This window comes from Gymnodraco acuticeps, unplaced genomic scaffold (assembly GCF_902827175.1).
Source record: "Gymnodraco acuticeps unplaced genomic scaffold, fGymAcu1.1, whole genome shotgun sequence".
In the NCBI taxonomy this organism is placed as follows: domain Eukaryota; kingdom Metazoa; phylum Chordata; class Actinopteri; order Perciformes; family Bathydraconidae; genus Gymnodraco; species Gymnodraco acuticeps.
In genome coordinates this window covers 147,641-161,799 of record NW_022991516.1, presented here as the reverse complement: position 1 = coordinate 161,799, position 14,159 = coordinate 147,641, and the positions used below count along the sequence as shown (strand labels likewise).

The window sequence follows — 14,159 nt, the reverse complement described above, 5'->3', positions numbered from 1 at the left end:
CCGGTAGATGAGGTCAACTTTTCCCCAGATCCGCCATTTCAGTCCCGGAGTTTGTAGTTGCACTTTAGTTTTGACTTTATTTCTGACTCTTTTTAACGTGTTTGTGGATACAGCAGAAGTCCCACCAACTAACAGCGACATCATACATTACTCCTGGAAGTTTTGGTGTTGTGTATATTCTTGTTTTTCCAGGAGGAAGCTGGTTAATCCACGAAAGTTTTTGCATGAGTTTCGGATTTATAGGCTGAGCAGGACCCGGGTTCGAATCCTGCTCGCGGACGAATTTTACTGCATGTCATCCATTCTGTGAATAAAAAGCACTGGTTGCAAAAAGAAGGAATAAGGAATAAAAGGCCTTAAAAGCCTCGGTGGGGATTTTCACAGTCATGGCGGGTAACTTTGACGCTGAGGACCGTGGGAGCTGGTTTTGGGGCAGATTGAGCAGGCAGGAAGCCGTTTCTCTGCTCCAGGGAGGCCGGCATGGCGTGTTTTTAGTCCGGGAATCCATCACCAGTCCGGGGGATTACGTGCTGTCCGTGTCTGAAAACTCAAAAGTGTCCCATTATATCATCAACAGTATCAGCAACAACCGGCAGTCTGGATCAGGTAACTGTTCAGTTTATTTATAGCAAGGGATTTCACTAAAACACACCTGATTTCCGTTTTTAACAGTGGAATGCTTTGATTTATCTTACAACCGCCAAACTGCCTTTATGAAATGCCTAATTTAACGTGTTCTTGGGAAATCTGAAGACAATCGTACTCTTTTTAAGGGGGAATTAAGATATATATGTGTTTTTGGATTGTATTCTTAACATCGGGTTGTAATTATAAAGCAAACTATTTCAGTAAAGACTCCTAATAGTGTTTTTCCATTTTTAACAGCTTTGATTTAGCTGCGTTATCTTCCAACCGCCAAACCCCCTTTATGAATGACCTGATTTAACGTGTTTTGGGGAAATCTGAAATAAATCGTACTCTTTTTCCAATTTATTTTTAAATATGTATGTTGTAGGAATGTATTCTCAACATCGGCTTATATATCATGTAATAATACTCACTATTTTGGACAAACATGACAACTTTAACATGTGGTTGTTCCCGCCCACCGTGGTGTTTTCTGACCGGTAACTGGCAAGCTACTGTTAGAAAAGAAGAGTATAGTGCTATTACTCTTTACTGAAACTAAATGTTGGTATTTTTATGAAGCCGATTAAAGTAACCGTTTAAAAGGAAGCCAGGAGTAACACTATGAACTAAATATGTATGGTAACTTTTCCGTTATAGCGCCGTTAAGTTACATGGGTTACTTTTTAAATGGAGTCTGGTGTAGTTTTTCCATGGGAGTGCGCCGGACGTTGATGTAAATTGTAGTGTAGTGGCCAAACTGTGGTACTACAACTTCCGTGTCAGTCCGTGACGTCACATTGACTGACACTAATGAATTGCTATTTTTTTACACAACACCCATATTACTCCGCTGTAACAGTTATCACAGCCATATTACTCCATTGTTACACCATTATTAAACGCATATTACACCCTTATTATACCCATGTTACACTGTTATTAGACCATTAAACCATTTTACACATGGACACAGCCTGTCAAATACATTTATCCCCCAGGTGTAGAACACATTTAAAGGTACGTTTTCTAATTAACTTGCTAGCTATCAAGAACCAATTCAAATTCCACTTTATCAACTATACTTTCTCCTGATGTAGTTTTGAGGCGGTGTTTTGTCCTCATGCAGGCAGTAGATTCAAGGCTTTTGTACATAGCTACAGTGTAGATATGTCAATGAAAATGTTAGGTCACTGGCTCCTCCAACAATGCAACACAATAAAACAGATAACAGTGAATACAAAGAAGTAGGAAGGTACATGCTTTAGGGATTGAATGGGACTGGGCAGGCTGAGCTGTCACGACTGGGAAGATTGGTGTTTCAGGAATGTTTTTGATCCTGAGGTCTGCTGCTTTTACCTCTGGGGCTCAAACTCGTATGGGTTATGTTTACCTTTGTATGAGTACATCATCCATTGTGAGCCATGACAGGGAGGAACATTACCCAGTTGTGTTAGCTGTTGTTTAAACTAGAAGAGAATATAGTTGCAACATGTGAAACTAGAAGAGAGTACAAACCTCCACCAATGCTGTGTGTCCACTCTGTGACTCCTCTCGTCTGATACAACATGTAATGGTTTCTTAATTGAAACACCCTTCCAACAAGGAAATCATGGCCAGTATTTCTTCTGTAATCCTGCTGAAAAACAAACGGACAAACTAACCGGCACTCGAATCAAATGTGGATTTACTGCTTGAACATGTTGGCTAAAACGATCTAGTGTTTGAAATTCGCTTGAAGGTGTTGTGGCCTAATGTCACTCCATTGATTGTTATTATTGATTGGATTGGGTCATCCTGTGGTATATCTATTTCTGTCATCCTGTAGAGACTTTGTTATGTGGTCTTTGCCAAGTTCACTACCCTTTCTACTAAGTTAGGCTTTTATTATCCTGATTATTTCAAGAGGAAAGACACTGCCGGTTCCCTCGTTGTTTTCAACATGTTTTTGCCTTTCTTAATGTCCATCTTGGAAGCCATTATTAGCATTTAATGTTGTAGCGCAGGAATGAGTTCTAAACCTGGGAATGAGTCAGCATTTTAGCCCTGCTGGTTCCCTTGTCTACAAGTCAGCGTTTTTGTTGTGTCCTTCTTACTGTCCAGTAGGGCTGTATCCGAATATTCGTTCGTTGGAGTACTATTCGGGTTTCAATTTCGTTATTCGGATATTCGTTTAGTTTGTTTTTTCTCTCAAATTGAATTCATTGAAATCTCCAATATCAACGTAAGAGCCTGTGCCTCTTCGGGGGTGCTAACACTAAACATTATCGTTTGCTTTCTCCGTCTTTATATGTAGATATTACTTTTCTCCGTTAATCTCCGTCAGGTTGTTTCCATAGCAACAACAACTTCTGTCAACAGCGCTACCTCTCCTTCAAAATAAAAGCATGTCCATAAATAGGAAGCCAAGCCAAATGACACTTAAGACATATACAACTGCAATGAAAGTAACAAACACAATGCGATATCCTTTTCAATTTCAAAGAACACAAATTGGGTTACATCAACAAATAACTATAAAACAACAATACTGTAGAAAAACAAAATGAATGCCGTGAATACCCCGAAATACACGTGTTGAAGCGGGTTCGCTGCTGATTACTACGCCCCGCGCGCAGGCCGAATATTCGCTGCTGATTACTACCGAATATCCGGAGCCCGAAAAATCCAGCATTATTTAGCATTTACTGTTATAACTAGGTGCAGGATTAAGTCCTAATCCCATGTAAATGTCCTCGCTGCGGGATTAATAAAGAAATTCTGATTCTGATTTCTTCAGATTATGTGAAAAGAAAAAACAGAAAATGTGATGGTTTTTTTAAGGTAGACTTCGGTTTACACATCTGCACTACCTCCTGGTTTAATGCTACAACAATCTCAACTGCACATCTCAAAACTTAGCTAATGTGCAAATGACAAAGCCTTGAATCTTGAATCTAACAAGCCTTTTAAATATGTATACTCTAGCTGCTGGTTTGCCATTAACCCTCTGAGGTCGAGTATGTCATATCTACACTGTAGCTGCTGAGCAAATGACAATAAAGCCTTTTAAACTTAAAACGAATCCCCCTCTCTTCCACCAGGTTTGGCTCCTCCTCGGTTTCGGATCGGCGACCAGGAGTTCGAGGCTCTTCCCGCCCTGCTGGAGTTTTACAAAATCCACTATCTGGACACCACCACGCTCATAGAGCCCATAAACAAATCCAAACACACGGGGTTCGTCAGCGCGTCGGCCGGCCCTCCCGTTCAGTCCGACGAGGCCGAGTTCGTCCGGGCGCTTTTCGATTTCCCCGGAAACGATGACGAGGATCTTCCTTTCAAAAAAGGCGACATCTTGAGAGTTCTGGAAAAACCTGAAGAGCAATGGTGGAACGCAGCGAACCAGGTATATTTTCTACTTTCTCTACATCAGGGGGGTCCAAACCTTTTCACCCAGGGCCAGATACAGAAAAATGTACGAGGGCTGGGCCGCTCACTCGAGGTATATCGCCTCATCAGTTCAGTTATAAGTTAGCGACATCAATCAAATGTAGGTACATGATGCTTGTGAGTGTTGGCAGCTCATCCCTTAAAACGGACACCTCAGATTTATTATAATAAGGAGAAATAGGAAGGGTTTATTTCAAGCTTGTTATGGAAATAAGTTACTTGGCTTTTTGCTTATCAACTAAGATTTGTTGGAGAATGTTTCCAACTGAATTTATTTGAAAAGTGGTCTCATTAACACATGAATACTACTGTGTAATGTATTCTTACATTTATATTTAAGAAGTACAATATAAGACAATCACAACTTTCATTTGGGGGCCATATTCCATTATACCTTTTTAATTAGCTGAGGGCCGATTCAAAATGGGCCGTAGTTTGTATGTTTTCTACTTTCCCTTTTCTTTATTTTTTGCCCCGTTCGTTTGTTCACCACGTAAAGCGGCCTTGGGTCCCTTGAAAGGCGCTGTACAAATGTAATCTATTATTATTACTTTTTTTTCAATATATTTTTTATTGACATTTGGCAGCAAACAAATACAGTGTTTTTTCAAGACATAGTGTACATCTTAAGTTTGTCTCCGAAATGCCTAAAAAGTACGAAAAATGCGAACATTAGGGAGCGATCGGGACCTACGTTTGTAAAAATGTAATCTGGCCTATGAGGTTTTACGACATCAGTCCACTTTCTCCATCCAATAGTTCCAGTTTGTGACTGCCACGTCTTTTTATGCTGCTGCAACACAAACATTTCCCAAATTGGGATCAATAAAGTACTTCTTATCGTATTGTTTCGTAGGAAGGTCGTGCCGGGATGATTCCAGTCCCGTACGTTGAAAAGTACCGACCCGCCTCACCCACTGGTACCAGTCCAGTTACTGGTGCTGCTGGAGGGGTTTCAGGCCCCACAGATCCATCGGGGGCCCCTTCAGGAAACCCTCTGGGGGAACCGGGGCCATACGCTCAGCCCGTGGTGAACGCTCAGCTGCCCAATCTACAGAACGGACCCGTTTTCGCCAGAGCGATCCAGAAGAGAGTTCCCAACGCCTACGACAAGACGGCGCTCTCTTTGGAGGTAGTGTTTTTTTCTTTTTTAGTGTCTCATAGACATTTTTTTTTTACTTGTTTCTGTTTATGTCTGTCTTACTGCCCAGCTTGGATGACATATTTAGTAGGTACTGTATGGTGTAGTGCAGGAATGAGTCCTAAACTCCGTAATGAGTCAGCATCGACGGTTGCTTACAAGTGTCTAAATGAGACGACTAAACGTCATCACGTCGAATATTAGCCTCCTTTAGCTTAGCGGTGGTGACGTGAAGTCATGTGACTGTGCTGTAGTTCCTTTATAGCCCATCATTAGCCACCTTTAGCTTAGCGGTGGTGACCTGAAGTCATGTGACTGTGCTGTAGTTCCTTTATAGCCCATCATTAGCCACCTTTAGCTTAGCGGTGGTGACGTGAAGTCATGTGACCGTGCTGTAGTTCCTTTATAGCCCAACATTAGCCTCCTTTAGCTTAGCGGTGGAGACGTGAAGTCATGTGACCGTGCTGTAGTTCCTTTATAGCCCAACATTAGCCGCCTTTAGCTTAGCGGTGGTGACGTGAAGTCATGTGACCGTGCTGTAGTTCCTTTATAGCCCAACATTAGCCGCCTTTAGCTTAGCGGTGGAGACGTGAAGTCATGTGACCGTGCTGTAGTTCCTTTATAGCCCAACATTAGCCGCCTTTAGCTTAGCGGTGGTGACGTGAAGTCATGTGACCGTGCTGTAGTTCCTTTATAGCCCAACATTAGCCGCCTTTAGCTTAGCGGTGGTGACCTGAAGTCATGTGACCGTGCTGTAGTTCCTTTATAGCCCAACATTAGCCTCCTTTAGCTTAGCGGTGGTGACGTGAAGTCATGTGACCGTGCTGTAGTTCCTTTGTAGCCCAACATTAGCCTCCTTTAGCTTAGCGGTGGTGACCTGAAGTCATGTGACCGTGCTGTAGTTCCTTTATAGCCCAACATTAGCCTCCTTTAGCTTAGCGGTGGTGACCTGAAGTCATGTGACCGTGCTGTAGTTCCTTTGTAGCCCAACATTAGCCTCCTTTAGCTTAGCGGTGGTGACCTGAAGTCATGTGACCGTGCTGTAGTTCCTTTATAGCCCAACATTAGCCACCTTTAGCTTAGCGGTGGTGAACTCCCATTGGCTGTTGGTGGTGGGAACCATGAAGATGCTAAAATATAGCTTCCCTGCACCACTCTCTCCTCTGTTTTTTGTTTGTGGTTCTCAGTGTAGATTGTCCCGGTTGTTAATGGCTTACTCATGCATGTGAGAACACACACACACACACACACACACACACACACACACACACACACACACACAGTCTTTAGAAAGCTGTACACATGAACACACTCTCAGTGGAGATGGCACTATAGAGATCCTCTTTGTGAACACACTCTGTTTACGGCCCAGTGGATATATGAGAGTGTATCATTGTACATTCATTAGCAGTGGAGCGCCAAGTCCAACGCTTTCTCATGGAACAGAAACATAAACAGTGCTTGTTTATTTAGTTGGTAAACTGCAACAATAGTGGTGGTTAATGTTGTTGGTCTAACAGTGATATAAAGACAGTGTGTCCACATCACACACACTCATTGAACAATGTCAACTATATGGTGGGTTATGGGCTTAACGTGCCAAAAACACACAACTCAAAAACTACATTTATTACTGCTGCCGGTAAAGATGGAACCCTTGATGCAGTTAGCTGTCATCCTATTTAGGTAGTTATAGTCTGTATGGATGCACAATTAACTAAATGTAATCCAAAATATGTGTTAATATTATTTTGAATAATGTATTGTTGAGCTGCAGAGATATCCGGTTCTACAAATAGTATTCTACAGACTTATCAACAAATATATGTGTGGTATAGATCCTTTTGATCTGTGTGTTCATCAGCTGCGTGATGTCTGATGACCTTTCTGTCATTGACACTGCACGATCAACCAGTCCACAATGTTCCTGCCTGTCAATCAAAAGTGTGTGCGTGGCAGTGGGGTCAATCCATTTAACGTCAATATAGTTCTTACTGTGGGCGATAGGTTCCTCTTGCATGAACTGAGAGGAAGAATCACATACAAAGCAATTCATATTCTGGTCTTGTACATATTCTATTTACATGTATGTAGACTTCTTGCACTACTTTTTATTGTATTGTATGTGTTGCATTGTTGGAGGAGCTCAGGTCAGAAGAATTTCATTGCCATTTCTACACTGTAGCTTTGTGCATATGATGATAACACCTTTGAATCTTGGGATTATTGTACAACCCTCATCGTACCCCTGGACTTATCTCTCCACAGGTGGGAGACATGGTGAAAGTGACCAAGATCAACGTGAACGGTCAGTGGGAGGGAGAGTGTAAAGGCAAGCGAGGCCATTTCCCTTTCACACACGTCCGACTGCTGGAACTAAACAACCCAGAGGACGAGAGCTGAGAAACACACACACACATTAACACACACACACACCATCCTCTGGTTCTTATGTCACGCTCGGGAAACATCGACGTGACGGGATGTCGTCGTTTTGAAGAGTTTACACTAAGGTGAGACTGATATCGGTTAGCATATGTTAGCTTAGCATTGCACACTGCCCTCCGTTACCTGCCTCCTTGAATATTTCCTACGAAATATGAAATTAAATCAAATAATGAAGCATTTATTGGTTTAGTATTTATTTCTAATGTTGCATTTTTGAAAGAAAAACACGGTTATTGTCAGTTGCGAAATTAGCCTAGCTTAGCTTAACGTTAGCAGTTAGCTTCTGACTCAAGAGAAAAGAAAACTACTTCCAATTAATCCAGATTTTTCTTTGTTTATGGACACTATTTTTTCCCCCATTCTTAATAGCTGGCGTAAATGCTGTTAAACCCTTTCTAGAGAATTCTTAGAAATATGGATTTCTTCCAAAGTCCATGTATTTTAACATTAAAACGGGAATTAAACGCAGCAATTTTACCGCACAAGATGCCTATTTTTAATCCCAACTACCCATTAGACATCATTTATATGACACAAGGTTCAGTTGCAATTAAAACACTCATAATTAAAGATATTTGTTTTAACAATTTTTCCTTTTTAAATCCTGAACCTATCGGCCAGTACGTTAAAATAAAAAAATAAATATAATATTATTTCAAAACGGCTTTATACTTTGTATTGAAGCTCCATACTGAGAATAAATGCCAAAAAACTAGATTATTTTCTGCAATAATCCAAAATCACATGGAGAAATCCCATTGATGTTTCCTAAAGGGAACCAGGGAGATGCTGCCTTCAGGGTCGGCTACAAAAATACGACATCCCTATACCACCCTTAAAGTTGTGTGAACAGGAGGTAAGCTGCTAACGGTGAAACAACTGTTATAATTGGAATACAAGGATATAAGCATGGAAATAGTTGTAGAAGATAACAAGATGTGCAGTATTTAGCGTCAGTCACCGATATCAGTCGAACCGTAGAGTTTCCACACCCTCCAGCCCAGTATTGAACACACACTTCTTCTTCCCTTCCTGTGTTTTCCTGTATCTCCACCCACTGATTCACACAGAAGGGAAACCATCAAGAGACAAATCTCCTCACAGAATCATGACTCAAGTTCCTGTGAAACCTCGGAGTGAAAGACTTTTCCCGATGGAAACTCCACCGACTTATTTACATCCCACACTACGAACAAAGTCCTCTTTTTTTTGTACTAAAAGTGGAAAATATTACGATAGAATTGACTATATATATACACACACACCTTACATGCTAAATACTGTACTTTCCCTTTTCCTTTATATTTGATTTTGTTACCAGAGACTGTTCACCTGTTATATATTCTTGTGAAACACTATTCAGCGCCAACGTGGACGACTTTAAACGAACAAGAATACGCTTTGAGGCTGTTTTTAGAGGAGGAGGAGGAGGAGGAGGAGGAAGGTGGAGGGATTTTATTTTTGTCTTCCAGCAGGGTTTTTTATGACATTGTCACTCCACTTTGAAAACGCTTCAGCATTTCTTTATGTATTCCTGGTGAAACGGCCACTTTATGTCACTTCTTGTGCCGTGATCGACATTTTCTGCAGGTCATCTTAATCCACGATAACTGACTTTTGAAATACTCAAAGGCAAGAAATGGTCTATAACTGTAGGAATGTGGTTCTCCTTAATGCTTAATGTCATGTTTGTTTAATGCAAAATGAGCAAAACTCTTAACCTTCCTGTTGTTAATGTTGACCTGCTTCTCGATGTTTTAAGTCCCAATAAGGAGGTATATCTAATTGCTACACATTAAGACATTAATAATCACTACTTTTTATTGAAGTATGTGTTTTATTTCAATGTATAGCATCTGGTGTCATTATGTGGCTGTAAAAACACAATGACAGCAACACGTAAGAAAGAGGATCATCCGGGGGTCTCACCTTTCCTACGGTGCAATGAACTACAGTAGGAACGTGATGAGTAACTTCAGCAGAACATATGTTTTTTTGGGAGGGTCTTCAGAGTCACATCCTCTCTACCTCATGACTTGTGTTGAAAAAGATGAGGTTTGAGTAGGGATTTTACAGAAGAGGACGAGCGCCACATTTAAAAGTAATTAAAAAAAAATCTGATCTGAGAAACAAGTCAGAGTTCTGAGATTTACAGAAAATTCCGACTGTTGCTCAGATTTTTATCAGAATTACGACTTTTTTTTCATAATTCCGACTTTTTTATTAGAATCCCGACTTTTTTTGCTCATAATTCCGACTTTTTTTCTTCTCGTAATTTCCACTTTTTTTTCTTCTCGTAATTCCGACTTTTTTCTTCTTCTCGTAATTCCGACTTTTTTGCCCAGAATCCCGACTTTCTTCGTAGAATTCCGACTTTTTTTCTCAGAATTCTGACTTCTTAGTTAAAATGTTGTTTTTAATGTCAGATTTTTTTTTAATAATTCTAATTGTTGGTCAGATCTAAAAATGTCTTCCTCATGTGTTCCTTATCCTCTTCTGTAGAATTCCCTGTCCTTTGGATATGTCAGTATTGTTTCCGTTTAAATGAACAAATGGTTTCCAAAGCATTAAATCCCTGTTATCCTCGTTTCTAAATCAACCGTTCACAAAGTCCTGGGGGTCAGATGTGTAAACAATGCTTATACATAACATCCAGTCATATGTAAAGTAAACAATTCATAGTTTACATCATCAAATGTTTTTGTGACACCCTGCCAAGCTCCATTTTGGGTTAAAAGCCAATTTGAGCCAGTGTGAATGACAGTATATATATATATTATCTATGCATCATGCAATCAACGGCACATCTATTCATTTGAATTCCTCTGGTGTGCTTTATGTCCCCTGTAAATTGCCCCAGCTGTATTTTTTTTTTATATACAACTGATATGTTTTAGTTAAATTTTGCTGTTATTTTTAATTCCATAGAAAACAGAATTGTGATATCTGAATAACACACATAACGAAATGTCTGCAATCTGACCTTGGATATAATGAAATCTAATATGTTTACAGTGTGTTTATAAATTGTGAAAGTTTCCCTCCAAATTTAAGGAAATTATTTTTTGTACGCGTCATTAATGCCATATTTTTATTACCGTGTTATGTTAATTAAGTATTAGGGTCTCATCTGTGGGTTATTTACAGCCCTGTGTGTGTTAATAAACACATGCAATCGTTTCTAATTCCCAATATTCCATGTTTATTTGCTAAGGCAGTAAAAATAATGAAATCATGGTTTTTCAGCTGTTAATGTGCCGATAAAAGTCTGATATGTGTGAATGCATTATGGTTTAAAGGTGACCAGTTGACACTACATGACCACAGTCTAATAATTATGAAGTGTGCTGCTGCAGATTTAGGATGAAATGGAAGACATCTGGTGTCCCAAAACATGACGTTATGTTTAGAATGGTTTAAGCATCCAGAAATCAAACAAACTGTACATTTTCTGCATAATTTTACATCAAATGGAAATGGCGTGATATATATTTCATTTGTGGTTTTTCCCACCAACTCCTCTTACTCCTCTCCTCTCCCCTCAATCCTCTCCCCTCACTCCTCTCCCCCCACTCCTCTCCCCTCACTCCTCTTCCCCCATTCCTCTCCACTCACTCCTCTCCCTCACTCCTCTCCCCCCATTCCTCTCCCCTCACTCCTCTCCCCTCACTCCTCTCCACTCACTCCTCTCCCCTCACTCCTCTCCCCTCACTCCTCTCCCCCCATTCCTCCCACTCACTCCTCTCCACCCACTCCTCTCCCCTCACTCCTCTCCACTCACTCCTCTCCCCTCACTCCTCTCCCCCCATTCTCTCCACTCCGCTCTCCCTCCCCTCCTCCTCTCCACCCCTCCTCTCCCTCACTCCTCTCCACTCACTCCTCTCCCCTCACTCCTCTCCACTCACTCCTCTCCCCCCATTCCTCTCCCCTCACTCCTCTCCCCTCACTCCTCTCCACCTCACTCCTCTCCCCCCATTCCTCTCCCCTCACTCCTCTCCACTCACTCCTCTCCTCTTGTATTGCAAAGTGTTTAAGGAAATAAATGAAACTGCTATGTAAAAGTGTCTGCGTCATTTGGAAATTAAAACAAGTTTTCTTTCTGTGTTTATGTATTTCTTGTAATGCCTTTTATGCAAAGTGTTCATCTGGTATTGCATCAGTAATCGTTGCCTTTTTTGATAAAATATTCTCCTTTTTAGAGTCATGGCATTATTGTAACTTGGCTGCGCCGCTGCGGTTAATTAAAGACCAATGAATACTTTAATTGTATTTTTAAATACCACTGATGATCCTTCGATGTGCACCTTATCTCCTCGACAGCTCAAGAGTCTCGTCAAGCCAAATAATGTTTTTGTTTTTGCATTGAATATATATTTTTGTGCCATGTCACCCTCACTTTGAAGAGGACCGGAACAAGCAGAATAGGATTTTCAAAATAAGAGAAATTGTACAATGTGTCAAAAGTGTTATGAAAATATATTGTTTGAAGTTAAAATGTACTTTTTTTTATTTTCTGTAGCATGTAATGTGTAAATATACCTAGTCAATAAAAATATACCAAATTGTCATTGTGGGCTTTTCATCACTGGTGTGTTAAATTATTGAATACAACATTGTATGAACATGTGTATTCTGCAGTAGCGTGGCGTGGGGAAAAATGTAGGGGAAGCCCATTTTTTGGGTCGGGGGGTGGTCAATAACGTAACCAGATGAGTGATTACAGCGCCCGGTATCATTTGACACACATTTGTATCACACAGATGCAGGACTTGCACACGCCTGTTATCTAACCGACAGGTCCGCACGCACTCTCCAGCTGAAACTCTCTCCTTATTAATTTAAGCATTTTACTTATTAATGTATGCAGACAATCACACAATCTATGTGATTTTTGGATTTACCGTGCCTCTCAATTGCCCGTGACAGGTTGGCAAGGTCGATGAATCCTGAAGTTGCCCAAGGATTGTTCAGGGAGCACGAATCCTTGTCAAAAAGAAGACATGGCCAGCCAAATAGACGCTGAAGTTTAGCGCTTCCAGTTAGCCACTCCGTGCGGACATAATTGTCCTCATTGAACGTCCGATTCTCTCCCTTTTTCCTCTGCGTACACAGCTCGAGTGCGGGCATTTGCCTGTCATCTGATTTAATTTTTAGTTGCTGCTGTAGCGGAAGTTTAGTAAAGTTATGTTTGATTAAGTACGCCAAATCTCCACCCTCCATAATGCTTCATTTGCTTGATAATTTCTAACGGCGGTGATGACAGTTACAGTATTAAAACTGATGTTGATGTGATTTGATTGGATGGCAGTGTCCAATCAAATCGCCAGCCGCCAGCCGCCTCTGAAGGGAAGCAAGAGGCGGCTAGCTTCCCTTGGCATGGCCCTGACCAATCACAGGTTGGCAGGGGCATCACGTGGGCCTCATCTGATTGGTCAATCCCTCCATTTTTTTTCACCAAGGGAAGCTAGATTCTGCTGGCCTCCTCTCGCAACAGTGAGTGCAATCTACTGTTTCACCATAACATCTAGAGGGGCGCTGTTTGTTTCACTCTTTGTAAAATACTCAATGAGAATGGGGGAGAGCCGGGCCGGCAGCAACACACAGCAAAGGAGAATTATCGAAACAAAACAAAGTGTTTGTATTTATTTATTTAAATTATAACTACAATCCGAAAAAACAGGGGAAGCCTGGCTTCCCTTGGCCTCCGGGAGAAAACGCCACTGGTATTCTGTACATTTAAGTAAATTTTTCCCATTTACTGTAACTATATATCATATGCAATATCTTTCAAGCCATTTGAAATAAGAAACCCTTAAAATCACTTTATTTTGAAAGGTGAAATACACCATAATAATCCTGTATTTAATGTGATTAAATTACTTCCTCAGTTTGAAGTGATGGTTTAATTTCACGTCTTGAGCCAAGATATCTCTATTAAATGCATTTGTATTTAAAGTTACATAGACATTTCCCATTAACCGCACTAGTAGAGTGCAATTTATGGGATGTTCTGAACAATTTGGGCATCTAATAAGGCATTGTTGCTGTGTCCTTTTCTAAAATGGGGGGAAAAGTTGTGAAAAAAGATAGAAATTGAGATTTTACATTAATTTCATTTTTGCTTATATTTATGTTTTTATTAATTAAATGTCCCCCTCATTTTAATGGATATTGTTGGGGGTCATTTTGGAGAGAGGTTTATTTCTGGACTTGGCAGGAAGGTGTGTATTTTGTGGATGTACAAAGAGAACAGCTCCGCTCATTCCTATGAGAGCTGCTCTGTGGCGCATGAAGCACAAAATGAAACTAGTGTAGATTCAGAACGTACCCGTACGCGGGCCCACAGAGCATGCGCAGTACAGTTTTCCCTTAAACTCCGCTTCTAATCTCCCGCTCTCTGTCAGTCAGATGAATGGAGAGAGAAAATACCTCTGGATTCAACTTTTTAGCGCATTTGACACCTATTACACCCTAAATATTTAAACAAGGGCTATTAATGTGTTCGTGCTGGGTA

The 14,159-nt window shown here is 40.7% G+C and overlaps 1 protein-coding gene across 1 annotated transcript; it reads left to right on the top strand.

The window, feature by feature from the left end:
• On the top strand, positions 1–10,837 carry LOC117533368 (adapter molecule crk-like). The gene is made up of 4 exons (XM_034197064.1): positions 1–606; positions 3,711–4,012; positions 4,913–5,188; positions 7,466–10,837. Exons 1-4 carry the CDS (start codon positions 387–389, stop codon positions 7,598–7,600), a joined length of 933 nt encoding a protein of 310 aa, XP_034052955.1. The 5' UTR covers positions 1–386; the 3' UTR covers positions 7,601–10,837.
• Positions 10,838–14,159: the final 3,322 nt, after the last annotated feature.